This window comes from Oreochromis aureus, linkage group 17 (assembly GCF_013358895.1).
Source record: "Oreochromis aureus strain Israel breed Guangdong linkage group 17, ZZ_aureus, whole genome shotgun sequence".
NCBI classification, from domain to species: Eukaryota; Metazoa; Chordata; class Actinopteri; order Cichliformes; family Cichlidae; genus Oreochromis; species Oreochromis aureus.
Genome location: NC_052958.1, coordinates 37,980,422 through 38,001,968, shown reverse-complemented (window position 1 = coordinate 38,001,968; position 21,547 = coordinate 37,980,422). Strand labels below are relative to the sequence as shown.

Sequence of the window (21,547 nt, the reverse complement as noted above, 5' to 3'; positions counted from 1 at the left end):
GCCGGCTGACCGTTTCCAGTCCTCAGTTGTTTCTTTGTGATTCTGCTGACAAGATTGGACACCACAAAAAAACAGTGGGCTGTGAAATGTCTGCCTGAGCAACCAGCTTATGTCTTACTACTGTACCCACATGGTGTATGTTTAAATTAACCTGTCACTTTATCAGCCCCCCCTTTTTTTTTTTTTTGCCTTTTGTTATGTTCTGCTTCAGAATATAAAATATAAATGTCAGATGTTTTTGATTAAAACACTTTTTTTTCACAGCATTATGAGAGATAAATTGGTTTTAATCATTTTCCAAAACTTCTGTCAGGATGTTTGTTGCTGACATTATTACTGGTTATGATATTTGTCATTGAATTACCAGAGGCTTCTTTCCGTGCCCAAAGATGCATTTGAAATTCAGTTCAATTCCATTTTATTTATACAGCGCCAAATTACAACAGCAGTCGCCTCAAGGCGCTTTATATTGTAAGGTCGACCCTACAATAATACATACAGAGAGAAACCCAACAATCATATGATCCCCTATGACCAAGCACTTTGGCAACAGTGGGAAGGAAAAACTCCCTTTTAACAGGAAGAAACCTCCGGCAGAACCAGGCTCAGGGAGGGGCGGGGCCATCTGCTGCGACCGGTTGGGGTGAGAGAAGGAAGACAGGATAAAGACATGCTGTGGAAGAGAGACAGAGATTAATAACAAGTGTGATTCAGTGCAGAGAGGTCTATTAACACATAGTGAGTGAAGAAGAAACACCCAGTGCATCATGGGAATCCCCGGCAGCCTACGTCTATTGCAGCATAACTAAGGGAGGATTCAGGGTCACCTGGTCCAGCCCTAACTATATGCTTTAGCAAAAAGGAAAGTTTGAAGCCTAATCTTGAAAGTAGAGATAGTGTCTGTCTCCTGAATCCAAACTGGAAGCTGGTTGTCGCAAAGACAAAGGAGTTGATAGTGGACTTCCGGAGGTGCAGAGGAGTACACACCCCCATCACCATCAACGGCGCCGCTGTGGAGAGAGTGAGCAGCTTCCGCTTCCTTGGTGTACATCTGGCTGAGGATCTTACGTGGTCAGTACACATAAACAAGACAGTGAAGAAGGCGCAGCAGCGCCTCTTCTTTCTCAGGAGACTGAAAAGATTCGGCATGAGCCCCCGCATCCTCAGGACCTTCTATCGCTGTGCCATTGAGAGCATCCTCACCGGATGCATCACCACCTGGTATGGCAACAGCACCGCTTACAACCGCAAAGCTCTCCAGAGAGTAGTGCGGTGTGCTGAACGGATAATTGGAGGTGAGCTTCCCTCCTCCAAGACATCTACAGGAAGCGGTGCCTGAGGAAAGCGGGAGGATCATCAAGGACTCCAGTCACCCCAGCCACAAACTGTTCAGACTACTTCCATCAGGAAGGAGGTTCTGCAGCATCCGGTCCCGAACCAGCAGACTGAGAGACAGCTTTTTCCACCAGGCCATCAGACTGCTGAACACGTCATAGACACCTCACCCTCACTACTGGAACGTCAACATTATGCACTCCATACTGTACATTAATGCCACTGTTTTGCACATACCAACCTCTGTATATTTTATATTTTATATATCTTATTTTATTGTTTACTCTATTTCATTTGTAAAACATGTATATACACACTATATACACACTCACACACACACACACACACACACACACACACACACACACACACACACACACACACACACACACGTAGAAAAACATATTTAGTACACACATTCAGTAATGTATATACCTTTATATATGGTACATATATTTATTACTTTTAGATTAACCATTTTATATTTTGCTTGTTGCACGTTATTGTATTTTGCACAACTCTGTTGCTTGTGAAGCTCGCACACAAGAATTTCACTCGCATGTACTGTACCAGTGTACCTGCACATGTGACGTGACAATAAAGGTGATTTGATTTGATTTGATTTGAAAACTGAAGGCTCTGCCTCCCATTCTACTTTTAAATACTCTAGGAACAACAAGTAAGCCTGCAGTGTGAGAGCGAAGTGCTCTAATAGGGTGATATGGTACTACAAGGTCATTAAGATAAGATGGGGCCTGATTATTTAAGACCTTGTATGTGAGGAGCAGGATTTTGAATTCTGGATTTAACAGGAAGCCAATGAAGGAAGCCAAAACAGGAGAAATCTGCTCTCTCTTTCTAGTCCCTGTCAGGACTCTTGCTGCAGCATTTTGGATCAGCTGAAGGCTTTTCAGTGAGTTTTAGGACATCCTGATAATAAAGAATTACAGTAGTCCAGCCTGGAAGTAATAAATGCATGAACTAGTTTTCAGCATCACTCTGAGACAGGATATTTCTAACTTTAGAGATGTTGCGCAAATGGAAGAAAGCAGTCTTACATATTTGTTTAATATGTGCGTTGAAGGACATGTCCTGGTCAAAAATGACTCAAGGTTCCTCACAGCATTACTGGAGGCCAAGGTAATGCCATCCAGAGTAAGAATCTGCTTAGATACCATATTTCTAAGATTTTCAGGGCCGAGTACAATAACCTCAGTTTGATCTGAATTAAGAAGCAGAAAGTTAGCGGCCATCCAGGTCTTTATGTCTTTAAGACATTCCTGCAGTTTAACTAATTGGTGTGTGTTACCTGGCTTCATGGATAGATAGAGCTGCGTGTCATCTGCATAGCAGTGAAAATCTATGCTATGTCTTCTAATGATGCTGCCTAAGGGAAGCATGTATAATGTAAATAGAATTGGTCCTAGCACTGAACCCTGTGGAACACCATAATTGACATTAGTGTGTGAAGAGGACTCTCCATTTACATGTACAAACTGGAGTCTATTAGATAGATATGATACAAACCACTGCAGTGCAGTACCTGTAATACCTACAGCATGTTCTAATCGCTCTAATAGGATATTATGGTCAACAGTATCAAACGCAGCACTGAGGTCTAGCAGGACAAGCAGAGATGAGTCCACTGTCAGAGGCCATAAGAAGATCATTTGTAACCTTCACTAAAGCTGTTTCTGTGCTGTGATGAGCTCTGAAACCTGACTGAAACTCTTCAAATAAGCCATTCCTCTGCAGATGATCTGTTAGCTGTTTGACAACTACTCTTTCAAGGATGTTTGATATGAAAGGAAGGTTGGAGATTGGCCTATAATTAGCTAAGACAGCTGGGTCTAGAGATGCTTTTTAAGTAACGGTTTAACTACAGCCAGCTTGAAGGCCTGTGGTACATAGCTGATTATTAGAGATAGGTTGATCATATTTAAGATTGAAGCATTAATTAATGGCAGGACTTCTTTGAGCAGTTTTGTAGGAATGGGGTCTAAAAGACACGTTGATGGTTTGGAGGAAGTAATTATTGAAGTTAACTCAGAAAGATCAATTGGAGAAAAAGAGTCTAAATGAATATCAATGGTACTGAAAGTAGCTGTAGATAATGTTACATGTAATTTTATGACTCAAGTCACATTTCATAAATCACAAGTTCGGTTCTGACACGAAGTTTTGCTGCTTTTCTCTTTTCATTGTATTTTTTCTGCCCAGACATTGATGAATGCCAGGAGAATAACGGAGGCTGTGACCACTTCTGCCGAAACACTGTGGGCTCCTTTGAGTGCAGCTGCCAAAAAGGCCACAAACTTCTCACAGATGAAAGGACATGCCAAGGTCAGTCGCTCTCAGCTGCTGGTGACACAGTTTGACTTTTGTATATCACCAGCTGTGACAAAGTGCGGTGGCACTAGTGAACACATTGAGGCATGGAATGAAAATCACAGCAAAATAATATATAGTATTATTTTGGATATATTATATCCTGTTCTTTTTGTAAATAAAATTATTTTAATAAATTATGTTATTATTAGTATATTAGCAGTAGTGGCTTATGCACTTGTTTAAGAGTCTGATCCTGTGAGAAGAAAAAAGTCTGGAAGGGCATCTGGCGTAAAATCAAACCTTTGTGAATAAGGCAACAACTGAAAGTAGCTTCTGATGCTTCTTCTTCTGTTGTTTTATTATAAATTTCAGGCTAAAAAGTCTGCTGATTATGCATTAACTGAAATGAGAGCAATGCTGTTGTGCAGCACTGTATATAAAGTGTTTGAATCAGATCATAAAGTCACTTTGATCTCTTGTCAAGTGCAAAGATACACTGCAGCTCCTGCCACAGTGTACTGGAACTACCTCCACTTCCTATAGTTGTGCTAAGTGTGGTAAGTTAACATGCTACTGGACCTTTTGGCCTTTTTGTTATCCCGTCTGAACCTGCGGAAAGTTAAATACAAATACTTCCATAACATCTAAATGTTTCTCAGAATGTGAACGAATGTGTTTGTTGCAACAGTGTAGCTGCTTCCTCAGTTGGGCGTCTAGTCAACAGGCCTCCTTGTGATTAGTGCTTATGCTTATATGACCGAAGGCAGATTCCTGGTTACAAGTCACAGCAAGTGAGACAGGAGGGCAGGCAGACACAAAATGATTTTTTTATTAACAATTAAACCCTGAGGCACTTCTGCCCTCAGTCCCAAATCCCCAGGATGGAAAAACTGTGTACGCGGAGTGTTGGAGTAACTCTGCATTGCTTTTGGAGTGTTTAATAGCGTGGTGTTGAGTCTCGTCAGCCACATCACAGCACCACTCTCTACTTCTGACACACCTATGCCACTGTTTCGTGCCACCCCCCCGCCTAGCATGTTCAGCCTCAACATAACCTTAAAATGAAATATGCTGTTTCATTTGTAAACATCTTCTGTACCTCTGAGTAATTCCAGAGAAAATAGCTTCTGGTTATACACTACATGCCAACTTTAGAGCATTTTCCAGACCTAGCTGAGAAACTTAAGCAGAAAGATTAGTTGTTTGCCATGGCTGCATCATTAGTTTCCACGAATGATTCCCTCTATTCTTGCTGTTTATAAAGACGGGATATTGCCAGCACTTAAATAAACATCTAAAATAGCTATTAAAACACCTCATCATCAGCAAGGGTGTATCTCACAGAAAAAACGATCACGCTCCAGACATCAGCGCTGTTTCATTCTATACTAAATCACTATATGCAGCTCCTGTGTTCCCACTCGGTTTATTTAAACTCTAAACAGACGAGCTATTCCTGCGTCCTGACATGGACATTTGCCTGGAGTATTTACCGAGCCAACATCCAGCCCTTAAAAACTTCCTCCATTATAACATGTTGTATTTTTAGCCTCTTTAAAGCCCCAGAGAACAGCCTGAAATAAACCAGGTGAGCCTAAAAAGCTGCCCTCCATTCCTGCTAGGTTGATAATATTTGGCGCAGGAGAAGTACACAAAAACACATGCGCAGGCGGGCATGCGCACTCGTGCACACATACTCACACAGATGTAACAGTGAACGCCTCAGCCTCATTCCTGGGAAGTTTTTCTAGCTTTATTAGAATAAGTTATTGTCCTAGTTTAGTGTGGGACGCTTGAATCTGTTTACTGTAACGTCCACTGTGATTAATGAGATGGCCTCTTCAGTACTTGGTGAAATGAGTCTTTACCATTAGATTGTTGATAATCTACTCATTCCACTGACCTTTACTTCCATGCAGCAGGAGAGCCTTTTTATTCTCTGAGATTTATTTGACTGAACCTGTCCAGAGATCCACCAGCAGACTTTTGTGAAACTTTTGAAGTGGAAATACTTAATGCCCTGAAATATTTGTCATCAGAATACAAATTTGTCATTCTTCTCCATAATTGACTGAACATTTGTCACTATCCTTTGTGAATCTCATGTTCTAGTAGCCCCGTGACAGGAAACAAAATGAATATTGTCCAATATTGATGAGAGGGAGGGGTAGATATGACTAGGAACCCAAAGACACCAGGCACACTTGCATAGTAGCAGCTTGTCAAACCCAAACCCTATAATACACCCTGACTGATTTACCCTAATCAGACCATAATGTACAAAGTGAACATCAAATTGTATTTAACAACACAGAACGCCAACTCATTAGATAAGTGCTTAAATCAGTGTGAAAGTTAAAGCAGCAGACAGAGCTATGCTTTTAGTCTTTACCCTTTGAATGAATGTCCAAAATAAAGGACACCATGCTACATATTTAGGGTTATTTACTGGCACATCATTTTTTTTCCTGGTGATGAGAAGTGTAGGTATGAAGGCACATTATAGTGACAAATCGTGGAACTAACAGTTAGTATTATCTTTCATAGTTTCACAAACTGACTTGAGGTAAAAGATGAGAAGGGAGTCGACACAAGAAATAGACTTAAGTTAAAAAGAACTGATAAAACTAACAAAAACAAACACAAAGGCCAACATAGACTGATGTAAAGTGGGAGGATGAGAGAGCAATGCCCGACACCTGATGGACCTGGTAAGACCCTCCCATGTATGCCATTTGGGATGATCTGATATCTTCGTGTTGGTGTTGTTCCCAGATCATCATCAAAATGTTGTTCCAGGTTCAACATTGCAGGTGACCAATCACATTGTTGTGACGTTATTCTTTGGCGCGCCAAGCCATTCGTGCATTTATGAAATTCCAATGTTGCAAGGACAATATCAATTCTGCTTAGCGTTTATTAAAGGGTCAGGGTCCGTTGATTGGCAGACAGAGGCGGTTTCTCGCAGCTTAAGTACAGTTTTTTGTTTTACGGCGGTTTTTCCCGAAGTCGCAAAAGTATGACGTCACAACATTCTGATTGGTCACTTGCAATGTTGATCCTGGAACAACATTTAGCATGATGATCTGGGAACAACAGCAACACGACGATATCAGATCGTGCTGCCATTTGCCAGATGGGTGGATGCTGGCTCAAAGGAAGCATGCCCAGATTAATGGGAAAACCACTATGAGTGAATGAGGATATTCTATATTATTCATATATTCACTGTAGTATTACTTTGTCTCATTTCCTCCTCGCCTGATGTGTCTTTTTGGTCTTTCTCAGACATCGATGAGTGCTCCTTTGAGAGAACCTGCGATCACACGTGCATCAACTACCCTGGCAGCTTTGAGTGCTTGTGCAACAAAGGATACATCCTGTACGGTCTCACTCACTGTGGAGGTGAGTGTTCAGATATATTTTGCTTCCCAGAGAAAGAGAAGAACACATGAAACACAACAAAATGATGAAACTGACTTTTTAACACAGTTTTTATCTACTCTTAGACAATCGATAAGACCTGTGCGTTTGTGTATAGGTGCGAAGAAAAGGAAACAAAACTACAAAAAGACAGCAGGTAGAGTTGGAGGTGGCACAGTTGAAGGAGCTGGAGTGACCACAATGGACAAGATTGGAAATGAGGATATCAGAGGGAAAACTACAGGCCAGGCTGAGATGGTGTAGACATGTGCAGAGGAGGGATAGTCGATATATTGGGCAAAGGGTGTTTAATATAGAGCTGGGAGGCACAGAGGCATGGATGTAGTGAAGGAGGATATATTAGGGATGAGGTGAGAAATGATCCGCTGTGGCGACCCCTAAAGGGAGCAGCTGAAAGAAGAAGAAAAAGTTGTGAGTTGGCTTCATCAAACAGCAACAGGAGAACAAGAGTTATGAATGAAGTCCATTTGTGAGTTAGACAAATCACATTTCATTGAAAATTGCAGAAATCGCTCAACATCAAAACAATGACAGCGGAAGTGAGTAACATTAATGATGTGCAGTGAGCTCTTCAGTATGATGTGTTTGCTTTTATGGGGTGTTCTCAGTATGCAGTGCTTAGTACTTCCTTTGACCAGTACTAATGCTCGTCAAAGGAAGTACAACTGGTAAAGTACTGACAGGGCAATGGGTGCAGAGGCTCACTAATGCCTCGGTTAGTGACGCGTGAGCTCTAATCTGACGGAAGGCTAAAAACATAATGCTGTGAATGCTAGAAAGGCATCAAGACAGGAAATGACAGCCTGCTGTGTAAGGGCTGTGTTTTATACACTGAAGCTCATGATGATGCATGTACTCTGCTGATATCACTTGTAAAGGGCATGAACTGAACTGAATCACACAGCAATGGAAGAAGGTCATTTAACTTTTGAAAAGGTAACAGTAACAATATATAAGCGATCTAAGGAGCCTGGAAAGAAAAGGTTGTTGAAGACGTTTCACCTCTCATCCAAGAAGCTTCTGACAACTAAAGACACAGGAAACATCTAAGCAGAGAAGTAATCAATAATAACATTCAAGTGAAACCAGGAAAAATAGTGACAACACTGAACCACTTTGGTATTCTGAAGGCAAATGTTTTCACCTTTAGCAACTTTGTATATCACAAATGTCCCTACTGGACATACGTAACTGCCTCTTAGGTACCTAAGAGACAGTTATGTATGTCCAGTAGGGAGAGAGGCTAGATTCTCTACAGTTTGGAGCCTATTTGTGGATTTTTGTTTGAGGCAATGAAAAGACTTGTAAAATGGACAAAGAATCCTTGAGAAATTTAAAACTTAGTCAAGATTTGAGATTGATATGTGATTTGGAAAGGAGAACTTTGTAAGCAAATTGTACTCTGTGGGCAGAATTTAGTGTGTTCTAGGGCCGTTAATCATAAGGTGCTGGTACATGGCTGGTCTCTAACTTATTTCTCTTTACTTTCATTTCTACTGTCTGATGTCCAATAATACCCTCAAATATAAATAATAAGAAGGAGAGATTTAAAAAAAACAAACGAACACAGAATCAAACTCCAGGATGAAGTCCATGTATAACTGCTGCTCAATTAACCTGAAACAACAGAAAGAGTCTAAAATGACCTTTAAGCCGTATTCATCTGCAACCTTTCCTTAAAGAGCACTAAGTGTGTTGCATAACTCAATCCATCAATTTTCCTAAGTGTTTATCCATTTAAGAGTTGTGCTGGGAGTGAGGGCGTGTGGGTGGGGGGTTGCCTGGAGCCTCTCCCAGCTATTATAGGGTGGGAGGTGGGATACACCCTGTACAAATCGTCGGTCCTTCGCGGTGCATAAAATCCATTAAACGTGAAAAGTGAAATGCCCACACACGTGCTATAATCCTCTCACTGTCTTTGTCTTAGATATCGATGAGTGCAGCATCAACAACGGCAGCTGTGAGAACGGTTGCATAAACACCCAGGGCAGCTACGAGTGTGTGTGTCCACCCGGACAGAAGCTCCACTGGAACAAGAAAGATTGCATCGGTAAGCACCAGCCCACACACACCTGTGTGTAAATTTGTGAATGTGCGAGGCATGGTGGACAGATCACAGAACAGAAGTGATATGACTCTGTACTCCTCAGAGGGAGTGAAATGTCTGCCCAATGGGAAGCCAGCACCTCGAGCCCAGCTGACCTGCACCAAGAGCGGAGGAGCTGAGGTCTGCTCACTGTCCTGTCCCTCCAATGCCCTCTTCCTCGCAGGTGTGCACAAACACACTCATGTTGGCAACGCTTCAGATCACATCTCATGGCAGAACACAATGTTTCCCGTTAATCATATTTATTTTTCTATTTTTGTCAGTGAACTTTTGGGGCCGTGATCTTTAGGTTAGTACCAGGACATGTTCTATATGTAGGAGCTTGTGTTTTTTTTGTTTTCCTTTTCATCTGTTGACCACAAATTTTTAATGCTGACACAAATTAAATTCATGCGTTCATTTTTTTCAGTTCATTAAATGGTTGTCAAGTTTGGTGCAAATAAATCTGTAATTGGAATCTGTAAGTCTGTAAAGAAACTGATTCAAAAAATGAAGAAAACCTAAACTTGCACTGAATATGTATGAAAAACAGGAAGAATCACAAACATCAGACTATAAGTTTGCAAAAAGTCAGACAGGAAGGAGAGAGCAATTGTTAACCTGCTGTCAGCTTCATTTGCAGCTTCAAGATGATTAATTGTTAATCTAATCTGTAATTAATCCAAAAACAAAAGATTAATTAACAGTAATTCAGCTGAGTTTTGTTTATATAGCGCAACAGTAAAAACTCTACATTAACATGGTGGCTGGCAGTTGATTGTCATTTTGTCAGCGATGGCTTTTTATTCTGTCTCTGTAGGTTTGTCTTTGAATGATCGTGAGGCAGGATTTCAGAGATGCACAGGGACCTGTGCTGTATGTCAGAAACAAAGTCCTTTGTGCTGCTCTGATGCAGCATGTGTTGCTGCCCTCTGGTGGTCTGTCTGTGCCATTCCCCTCTTGATGAAGCTTGCGCTCTTTAGTGCCATATTTGTGGATTCTTTAGGGGCTCTCTGCTCAGACTGATGTGTTTTTCACTCTGAGAGGTTTTGTTGGCTTCGCCCATCCCTCCTTTTTGCTGGCACTGCAGCCTCTCCTCCTGCAATAGTGCTTAACACACATCTGTAAATCGATTGCATTCTTTGATCATGCCAATTTTTCCACAGTGTGGCTGTCGCTTCGTTTTACTTGGCAGCTGTTGTGTGAGAATGATGGATCGCTCTCAGACATGAAGTGAAATATTTGTTTTTGTGTCTTTTATGAGTACATCTTAATTTAAGGAGGAATGAGCCATGTAAATTCCTGTGGCTGAAAGGAGCCCGGGCTCTGTTTTAATCCCTCACTTCTCAGTCCAAATGCATCTTTGTCTCTACGTGTATTAACAGAGAAAACGGCTCATAGATCTTTCATCTGGGTCTTCATTTCACAATCAGAGTTTAAGGTCACATTTTTGTTTATACCACCAAACATCCACAAAACTCTTTTCACTAATGCTGACAAATGTGCCTTTGGCCATCCTATGAAACAGACAACGAGAGTCCTAACCTGTTCTCATCATCAGGTTTTTGTTTTCTTTGGTCACTTAATCCTGTTGTTGTTTCTCACAGACTCAGAGAACAGCTACACACTGAGCTGTGGAGTGCCCGTCCAGCCTGGTAAACCTCCTCAGAAGAGGAACGTCACCACGGCTTTACCCGCCTGTGCCGGTACAGTAAACATAATGGGACACAGTAGGTGCAGATGAGTGATGGGATATCTGTGCTCCCTGCACATGTACTGACTCTACAACATATTATTTTTGATTTGCTTCATCTCCACTTGAGAAATTGTTTTTACACAAATTACTCATTAAATTCTGATAGCATTTGTTATTTTAGCACTTATCTTAATTGTAGGTAGTTAGGAGGCAGTAGCTGGGTACATTTGTAATGAAAATACAACATCCATCCATAAATACATAATAATCCATAAATAAATAAGCATAATTCACAACTACATGCAAGATTACTAACTGGGCCTGAGACCATATTTCTGTTATATTTTTGTCTCTTTGTTGACCTTCCCGTTAAATTTGGAATTTAGCTTAAAAATCTTGAATTATCAGGTCCTGTCATATCTTAGTGTGTTATACTAACAGAGGACTTTACTCTCAGCCTGCAGGTTTACTGGTGACTCCTAAAGTTTCCATAAGTAGAGTGGGAGGCAGAGAGTAACAAAATTAAATAACAGAATATGTTATGAGTTACAGTTATAAGTTACCAAATATAACGAAATAGCTCTAATTATATGCTGCAGTAAACTGCTGGGGGCTTCCAATGATGCACTGACCAATTTCTTCTTCACTTGCCTCTTTTTCACTCTCAGTTTGTTCACACACCTAACGAGACCAAAAACAAGCAACTGAGTGATTATACACACAACAAATGTGCAACAAATAGCGAATGAACAGTTATGTGATGGCTGTAGCGTCCTGTAAATGACCAAAAATGATCAAATAAAGAGTTAATTTGTAAAGTGATGTTGAGTTAACAGCTTGTGTTTTTCTGTATGAATAGACACCTTGGCACCACCCATCAAGCAGAAGGCCAGGTTTAAGATCAAAGATGCCAAGTGTCACCTGAAGCCCCGCAACAAGGAGAAACACCGAGATGTATCCAAGCAGAACATCCAAGGTGCGTCTCACTGTACCGTCATATTTAATCAGCAGCATCTCGTCTGGCACTGATATTATACTGGCAATCATAGCCCAGTCTAAATGTGATCTTCTTCACTGTTTGGTTACCTGAAAGGAGGTCAGTTCCCCTGCACCGATGACTGCCAGGTAACTTTTGTCAACCTCAAGTGTGACTCGTCTAAGAAGCGCCGGCGAGGACGCAAATCTCCTTCAAAGGAGGTTTCACACATTACCGCTGAATTTGAGATGGAGATGAAGGAGGAAGATGCCTCAGGTGTGGTGATCCTTCTTAACTCTGCTTTAAATATAATTGACACAAAAACATGAAATATACAGAGAAATCAAATCTTGTGATCGAAATTTATACCCGGACATTAAAAATGGACAAACGTGGTCTGAATGTTGTCTCTTCAGAGTCGTGTAACGTGGACTGTGTGCGAGAGAGAATGAAGCAGAGGCTGCAGAGTGCCATGAGGACACTCAGAAAGTCCATCACCAAACAGCAGTTCTACATCCAGTTCTCTGGGACAGAATATGAAGTGGCCCAGAAGCCACCTAAGGCGGCAGAGGGTGCAGAGACCTGCAGCACAGGACAAGTCCTCAGAGATGGAAAGTGTGGTATGTTTCCAGCTGAAAGAGTTGACTGGTTTTACTGTTTCATCAGGATCTATGGATCTAACTTGTGTATTTCTTCTCAGTGAGCTGTGGTGTGGGGACATTTTATAGTGGGGAGCAAGAGCAGTGTGTCCAGTGTCCCCCTGGTACATACCAGGACACGGTGGGACAACTTTCCTGTGAGCCATGTCCCAGTACTGAAGGACAGGGAATCGCTGGTGCCAAGAATGTGTCCCAGTGTGGAGGTAATTCCCTGCCCCATTTTTTCCTCACTAATACTGAGACTGTTTCCATTTTATAATGTCAGAAAATCTGGAAAGGTACAAAGTGTTGGGTTGGCACCACCCCGTTGTCATTACAGTAAACTGAATCTGAGCTGCACCCACAGGAGAGCATTACAGACAATACCTGTGATTTATAGCTAGAACATTACTGTTATTAACAGACAGAGACACTCATTGGGTAATTTATATGGAAGTTCAGTCGAATGTTAATGTAGAAAGAAGTAATGAAAACCAAAAAGAAAGAAAGTTTCTCCTCTATCGTCCCCTCAGGTCAGTGTCCAGTTGGTCACTTTTCTGATGACGGGTTCCGCCCATGCCAGCCCTGCGCGCTGGGCTTCTACCAGCCAGAACCGGGCCGCGTTCTGTGCTTCCCCTGTGGAGGAGGCCTCATGACCAAGTATGAAGGATCTGTGTCCTTCAGGGACTGTGAGGCCAAAGGTGTGTCTTTTGTTCTTTTTTTGGTTTATTTTGAAGATACTTGCCTGAATTGATTTTATAGTGCAAGTTCAGTTCAAATAATACACAACAATAAACAACACAATTTAAATAGAAGTGCCAGAGGCGGCCAGTAAGGACTGAGTTCCCTGACAGTGTGCCAGAAACATTTTGATCAAAGTCTTGTCCCACAATTTGACCAAACGTCTTTTTGCTTCAGCCACTGTCCTAAACTCTGCGGCCAGTTGCCACCAGGCTCTGGAGTCTTACAAGCCAACCGAGCTCAGACTGGTTTGATGGCTGCCTTATTGTTAGATGTGTGGAGAGATTGTTGGTTGTTGTCATGTATTCAGGCCAATCCAAACTGAGATAAGTAAAGTGTATTTAGAAATTTAGCATATTCATTCACTGACGATCAGTAGCCCCAGAGGGTGAAAACCACTATTTTTGTTTGTTTGTTTGTTTCATTTTAATAAGACTTATGCTGAACTTCTTGTGTTTAAGACAAAATACCTGGAAAATTTCACATGACACTAGCAAATCAGAATATTAATGATGCGTTTAGCTGATTCACACTGATTACTGTGGCTCGTTCTCTTAATGTTTGGCTATGTTTGATTGAATCTGTGATAAACACTATCATAAAGGAGAGCATTGTCTGAATGCTGTCACTTTAATGGGTTAATAAAGCCACATAACTAAGGGGCCATAAAGTAGCGCTCAGATGTGTTGAGATGGAACTTGGTATAAACTGATTTTGTTAGTGAGTGTGCGGTTCAGTGTTTTCTTTGTGTGTCTACTCTTTAATAGAGTTGTACTGTGCGCACACTTACCCCTTACCTTTCCTCAGTGCACTGTGCTCCCGGGCATTACTACAACTCCAGTACCCACCGCTGCATCCGGTGCCCAGCAGGCACCTACCAGTCAGAATCCAGCCAGAACTACTGCATCACTTGCCCGGGTAACACCACCACTGACTTCGATGGTGCTACCAACGTCTCCCAGTGCAAAAGTAAAGTTGCCCACTCTTACCCATTGTGGTTGATAATGAGAAGCATATCACAATATTGTTGCCATTGGCTGAAATACTCCAAAGGGTTTCTACAATTTTGTCCTTAGACCAGGTGTGCGGAGGGGAGCTGGGAGAGTATACAGGCTACATTGAGTCTCCCAACTACCCTGGAGATTACCCATCCAACGTGGACTGTGTGTGGATGATAAATCCACCACACAAGAGACGCATCCTCATTGTGGTGCCAGAGATTTTCCTCCCCATTGAGGATGAATGTGGAGATGTGCTGGTCATGAGGAAGAGCGGTAAACAGAAATATGAATGTATAGAACTGATGGTTTCATGTTTCTTTAAATTAAGATGCAAAAGTGTGCCTGTTTGTGTTTTTTGCACAGTAATAGGGTTGGCAGTGCCTGTAAGAAAATATATGGCACTATGGTTCTTTCCTAAATGATTACCTGTGAACAATGACTCTAATGATGCTGCCATGACATGCACATGTGTTACATGCCAGTGGCACAATATGTCATGCTGTGACAACCCCTGAACTTGTTTATTTATCATTCATTTCAGACTGTACTGATTTAAAGATCAGCTTTTTTTCTAGAGCTTCAGGCCATTCCACATGCTCCAAGAAAAACAAGCTCTCGAAGATTCTAACTGTGTTGTGTGCTGTTTTCAGCCCATCCCACCTCTATCACCACTTACGAGACGTGTCAGACCTACGAGCGACCCATCGCCTTCACCTCCCGCTCCCGTAAGCTCTGGATCCAGTTCAAGTCCAACGAGGGGAACAGCGGCAAAGGCTTCCAAGTTCCATATGTCACCTACGACGGTGAGTCAGCTTCATCGCAGTTCAGTGACAGCCAACCTTAAACAATCTTACAGCTTTTTATTTCACTGCGTTGTGTATTTTCACCCACTGATTTAACCCTGTTATGCTGCAGAGGACTACCAGCAGCTGATAGAAGACATAGTGCGGGATGGCAGGCTATACGCCTCTGAGAATCACCAGGAGATTCTCAAGGTATGCATGTAATGTGATCATATTACCAGCTGATCTTTGTTCCAAGGTCAAACACTAACATATAAGGTAAAAAAAAAAACCTCATCACCTCATATGATGGGTCCAGTGTGCTGACAGTCTTTGTATCTTTATTCTCCCCACAGGACAAGAAGCTGATAAAAGCCCTATTTGATGTGCTGGCCCACCCCCAGAACTATTTCAAGTACACAGCAGCAGAGTCCAAAGAGATGTTCCCTCGTTCTTTCATCAAGCTGCTGCGCTCCAAAGTCTCCAGGTTCCTACGACCATACAAATAGACAGGCCCCTCCACGGTCCTGATCAACAACCCTGACATCCTGCATCATTCCAAATCCAGCAAACTAAATGTAACCCGAACCCCATCCCACTTCTGCCCTGCCTCTGTCTATTCATCCATGTATATTTGAGCTTTCTAACTTGTAAGACATCACTAACAATGGAGCTTTCTGTACAAGGTTTGACCGATAGAGGTTTTTGAAGGCCAGTATTTATATTTTTATACTGTATATTGTATTGATATATTCTTTCTTAAATTTGGAGATTTTGCACTGAACTGTTAATTACGACAGGTATGCTATTTGAGTAAGGGTTTATCTGGCAGTAACAATGAATACATATTTTTCAGTAGAAACAGTACAGTAACTATGATAATTTACTAATTTAGTAAAATCATCTGGCAAATATTTCCTTTCTCTGAATGTTTTATAGAATGTATATAAAGTGGTAATCAAGAGGAGGATGTGCAGCGAAACAGCAGTGTCTCAACCTGTAGGTTATGGTACATACCACATGTCAGTTTGTTTCATCTGCAGGAGAGCCCCATGCCCGCCGCCAAAACAAGAAACATTATGCGCAGCTATGTGGCAAAAAGACGACTCGGTCTATCGACTAGTCTTTAGTAGTCTGTCAGCGCTAGGCTAACCAGCCGTAATCCATTCCTCCACTGCATTCTACTTACAACATGGACGTTTTCCGTCTTTGTACTGTTTTATAGTCTAGCTGATCAGGAGTGAAAAGACCTGTAACTGTAAGTCTCTCGTCAAGAGTCAGACTAAAGCCCGAATGCAGAAGCCTGTGCAGATGCAAGGGTGTTTATTCCCTGCCAGACTACTTCAAATACAATAGGTTATGAGAACATAACCAACACAGGCAAACATGTTGCCTACTCCAGCTTTAACAAAACCTCATCTTCTCATCCAACTCTCAAAAAGAAAGCAAATCTATCAACATGTAGCTGTTGTTTAAAACATGCATATTAATAAACTCTAAAGTCATCTAAAAGTCTGAATGCTATTACACAGCAGCACTTAATAAAAGGCCAGTATCAGCTAACCAATATATCGGTCAAACTCTGTTTCTTCTTTTCTCCCAGTCATTTCCCATTTTTTGCACATTCTCTAACAACTGTATTCTACAGTCTTCCTATTTGCTTTCTGTGTTGTTATGTCCTTTTTTAATATTTATACTGAACATTTTGGAACTTGCAGAGGGACGTGCAGACGTTTTAAAATTGACCTGCGAACAAGCGTGTGGACATACACAGGTGCACACGCAGGGTACAGCCTGAACTGGATTTCTTTATTGGCCCTGTCGTGTACAAGACAGAGATGAGAAATTAATCGGTGCACTTAAAACAGAAATGTTAAAGTGGGGACATCTAAATCCACTTCAGTGGATGCTTTATCCATTGGGGAAAGATTAAATTGGGCAAATTGCAAAATCTACATTGTAATTTTGAGATGAGATAAAACTACCTGCAAGTAACAAATTGTTACGTTATAGAGAAATGTACGTGATGTAACTAGTATTTGGAACTTTAATTGCACTTGAATTTTATATTTTAAACTGTAGGGGAAAGGATCTAAGTTACATGTTTTGTTACCTTTTTGTGTTATGTGCCTGGTGTGGTGGTGATAAGAAAAAGAAGCAGCTGTGTCTCCTGATATTGCTTCCACTCTGTAGCTTGCAGTTACCCTCAAATTTGTCTGAATAACACACACACACAGAGTTAGGTAGGCTGAAGCATCTCAAAGCCTTCGACTGTAGAATAAACTGAAACGCATAGAAATACAGTGTAAGCACTGGATTAGCCAGCCATGCTGCCATCGCTACAGTATGTGTTTTCACTCCCCCAGTCCTACTTCAGCCCTCAAATACGTTATATAGCTGCCAGAGAGAAGAAGTGTCTCTGTAAAAGCTTCTTGCATGATGGCATTATACATTACAATATCTACAAGTTTCTAAAATGACTTCAAACAGATGCACACTTTTCCATTAAATAGGAAATGTGAGTATACTATACTTTTCTTTTATAACAAACTAAACGTTTCTGTGTCATTCCCATTGTTACTAATATGTAAACTCCTATACCGCATATTGAAGATGGACTCTATATCTGCACACTGAGACTGGAGTTAGAAAAGCAAGTAAGGAGTGAGTGGAGTGTTGGTCTGAAGGTGAATGTAGTGGCGCAGTTGGAATGAGAAGCATCTCTTGCTCGAGTGTTTGTAGCAACTACAGCTTCACTGAACTTTATCTGTGTGTAATTCTGTTCAACAACATGCATGCTGATGGTAAAAATGTAAAATCCCTTATCAGTGCTGACGTGTTTTTAGAGACTAATGTCCTGTTACCTGTGTCATTCTAGTCTTTGTGCTGGGCACAAGGAAGATAAGGGATAGCCAGCGCTAAATTGGAGCTCGTCACACTGACGTTCAAATAAATTACCACCTTGATGGTTTTGCGACTTTTGTTCTCAAACACTGCTGAGTATTTTTCAAAGTAGAAGATTTCACAGCTACGAAACTTTCAGTGCACTATGACAGTTAACTTTACTTGATATGAACTTGCATGGCATGCAATTTGCTAGCATGGACCATTTTGAAACTCAGAGGACCGTTACTCAACACTTTCAGATTTTTTAGTTTCAGTGTTCAAATTAAACAAATTTGCATTGACTTCTGTGTGAATGTCACAGATAAAATCCAAAGTATTACTTGATGCTCCCCCAGTGTCAACAGTATTACTAGCTAACTTTAAAGCTAAGGAAAGCTAGGATGAGCCAGCTAGTGGCTATATTATTATCATGTGTATGTGTCTCTGTTAGTGGGTGTGCTGCATTAGCTGTTAGCCAGTAAATGCCACTTGTCCTCTGAAATTACTGGGTCAACACGTGAAGGAGCATTCAGTAAAATGTAGCTGTTTCATTTTCTGGATCCAAGTCAACGCCCGCTTTTCTTCTGCTAAGTGCTAGCTAATGCCAGCATTTTTCTTAACAGATTAATTGAAAGCCATCTCATGTGGCCACATACTGTCTTTAGTATATAATGTCAGTTTCATTCAAACTCCCAGAGGTTATTTGACACTGGCTCATCAGTAGAAACAGCTACAGCACAGAAACCAATTCAATAATCTATTAGAATCGATGGTACAAACTCGTTAGTTACATTCTTAGCTGTGCCTATTTTTACAAAATGACCAGCATTTTTGATTTAATGTTCCAAAAACAAATTTTCTTGAACGTACGCTACAATACAAGATATTACAAAACTATGATGATGAATTTTTAAAGTCTGAAAGTTGATTTTCATAGTGCTCTGAAATGAAACCAGTGACCAGAATGTAGGAAATCAATCAAAAGACTTTTGCTTTGAAAAACAGTATGCATTTTTGTGAACTACTTGCAATTAATGGGCTGAAGCAAAACCTGCAGTATGGTCCTGCATGGCACTCACCTGGGATAAACTGGTCAAAGTTTAGGGGTTTTGTCCAGAATTAAAAAAAAAAAAAAAAAAGTAAGGAAAATGAAAAACTCTATTTTTGCATTGGCTGAGAATCATCCCTGTAAGACAGACACGTGGAAATACAGTGTGTCCTCAAGGCTGTTCTCACCAAATCATTGTGTAATTTCCCAAATTAGTCATTTTGTTAGATATTCAGCTCCAGGTCAGATATACTGCGGTACGGCCTCCTTCTTGTTTGAGGTGGGTGCTGTTCATTATGAGTGTTATGGAAAAGGTTATATGAAATGCTCTAAAAATGTATAATTTTTTTTCTGAGAATGTATTCGGTTGTGAGTGGGTATATGAATGTGGTTTATGAGTGTCAACAGAACGTGTGCGCTGCGTGACTGATTCTTTGTGTGTGAGTCTTTGTGCTGGGTGCCTGTGATAGAAACAGAGGTTGTGTATGTGTACTTTAGCCCATTTTGTAGAGGAATAATTTTAACGTTTGTGTTAGTTGGTTGTATCCAAAGAGAGAAACTGTAACGCAGTGGTGTGCCATTGTTTAGTCCATGAAACTCCAGTACTGAACAAATTAAATAAAATAGTAGCAGAAACCCAATTTGACTTGTGTCATTTCTGACTGTGTGTGGAATCTTCAGTCGAACAGACTCAGAGGAGAACTGCTCCTATCTCCTCATCTCTTATCTCAGATGTGCTTCTACGTGCTACTGGCACAACTGTCTTCCGGTACACTACCGCAAAATTTAGCTGACACTGCTAATACTGCATTTATCATCAAGTGAAACAATCTGTGCCGCAGATCTGGACACTACATCAGAAATACGCGTCACCATCATCCACACACTATTCCAATACTCAGAGAGGGAGGTGAGATGCTTTGATATTTTTTGGGTCTCAGAAATTTCCAGTTTCTCTCTAAAAGCTTATCAGATGAAAAATCCAATAATTATAGCAATGTACAGCCTGTTAAATATAACTCTGACATATTGTCTCACCTACTCCTAATACATGCATTAATTTAAATCGTGTTAATAATGACCTCTTTTGAATTCTTAGCAGATAGAGTTGTCGTTTGTTTTTGTAACAGACAAAAGGTTACAGGTTGGGTGGATGACCTTTGTGATAGTTATAACTAAACTGATGTTTGTTCCAGTATTTTAACTTGATAGCATGATGGCCAGTTGCTATATGAACAAATCAGACAGTAAAGAGGAGACAGAGCCTATCAGTAAGAGAGGATCACATCCATTCTTCTAGAATCAAACCTTTATGTTGCCTCATAATTACAGTGCCTTGCAACTAATAAAAAAAACCCTTTTTTATAAAGCAGCAAACTATTTTCCAGGCTAAATTATGAGCTTATGAGTTATCTGCACATATATATGATTGCAGGACTTGTGGCATACAGCGATGCTGCAACAGTCAGCTGGTACAACAGCTCCATATGCTGATGCTGCAGCAGCTGGACACTATTCTCAGCTATCACCTCTGTGACACTGTTCCTACACAGGAAACAAGTCTATGCCAGATTTTGTCCACCTCTGCAGATACCCAAATATGCCAGTAGGGGGCACTAAAAGATCTTTTGGTTTTTGGTTTTCTTCTTGTGCATTAAACTCCAAAGTAATGAGGTAAAAGTTACTTTTGCATGCAACAGCTTGTGGATTTACTCACTGGGAATAAAGCACAGAGTATGTGGGCAGTTTTATTATTCTTAATATTTAGTAATGCAGCTGTGTTCTTACCATGGCTTTCATTGTGATTGTTCAAGTGTATTTTCACTTTTTTTTCTTCCACAACCAGCTGTTACCATTGGTTTGTAACTAGGGCTGGACTGGCAATCTGGCGTACAAACTGGCATTTGCTTGGTGGGCCTACGCACCGGGCCACTTGGTCAATATAATTTTTTTATTCTTTGTTGTTATAATCATGCAGTTTACAGGATGTCTTGAAAGCTTGCTGCTTACCAGCCCCCCAAGCACTGACAGCAGCCCACTGGTTCAGTTTTACTACCGACAGCAGTAAAAATGCTGGTAGTGCCCAATTAAATCTCTTAACACAACCGGACACCCAACCTTGCCTGTGTGCTTGTGCACCTTGTGTAACAGAGTTTAGTGTTGAAGAAGTGGCTCATACAGATAGACAAGGGGAAAAAAGAGGATCTGAAATGCTACGAGAGGAAACAAAACTAGAAATATATGCAGCAAAAGGTGGAATTAACATGGTTAGATGGAGATGTAATGGGGAAGGCTTTAGGACACAAGGGATCAAAGGGAGGAAGCAGCAGCAGGTGCTCTTCTTCTCTCTTTGTGCTGTTGAGAAGACTTAGTTGCCATTCACACACATTGTGATTATATTGCCCTACAGCAGAGATTCAAGGTACAGATGTTTTTTTTAAAGTCAACTCTTTTTAATTAAGTTTGTTGAAATGTGTCTGATGTTTATTGTACATTGCTTTTTAGTAGTGATTAAGAGGACACTAATTAAGTTGTGTCGTAAACATAGCAGTCAGTTGGAGGTACGGTAATTTAATACGTTCC

General features: G+C 41.0%; 1 protein-coding gene across 2 annotated transcripts in view; it reads left to right on the top strand.

The window, feature by feature from the left end:
* scube1 (signal peptide, CUB domain, EGF-like 1) overlaps nucleotides 1-19,605 on the top strand; it is a 144,213-nt gene extending 124,608 nt beyond the window's left edge. For both annotated transcript variants that reach the window (XM_031734808.2, XM_031734807.2), the window contains 15 exons: nucleotides 3,556-3,678; nucleotides 6,955-7,071; nucleotides 9,038-9,160; nucleotides 9,261-9,380; nucleotides 10,804-10,902; nucleotides 11,752-11,868; nucleotides 11,986-12,144; nucleotides 12,285-12,488; nucleotides 12,569-12,730; nucleotides 13,040-13,207; nucleotides 14,055-14,216; nucleotides 14,324-14,521; nucleotides 14,899-15,051; nucleotides 15,164-15,243; nucleotides 15,387-19,605. In XM_031734808.2, the coding sequence (XP_031590668.1) occupies nucleotides 3,556-3,678; nucleotides 6,955-7,071; nucleotides 9,038-9,160; nucleotides 9,261-9,380; nucleotides 10,804-10,902; nucleotides 11,752-11,868; nucleotides 11,986-12,144; nucleotides 12,285-12,488; nucleotides 12,569-12,730; nucleotides 13,040-13,207; nucleotides 14,055-14,216; nucleotides 14,324-14,521; nucleotides 14,899-15,051; nucleotides 15,164-15,243; nucleotides 15,387-15,539 (2,138 nt within the window). In that variant the 3' untranslated portion in view covers nucleotides 15,540-19,605. The remainder of the gene's footprint in view (nucleotides 1-3,555; nucleotides 3,679-6,954; nucleotides 7,072-9,037; nucleotides 9,161-9,260; nucleotides 9,381-10,803; nucleotides 10,903-11,751; nucleotides 11,869-11,985; nucleotides 12,145-12,284; nucleotides 12,489-12,568; nucleotides 12,731-13,039; nucleotides 13,208-14,054; nucleotides 14,217-14,323; nucleotides 14,522-14,898; nucleotides 15,052-15,163; nucleotides 15,244-15,386) is intronic.
* The last annotated feature ends 1,942 nt before the right edge of the window (nucleotides 19,606-21,547 follow it).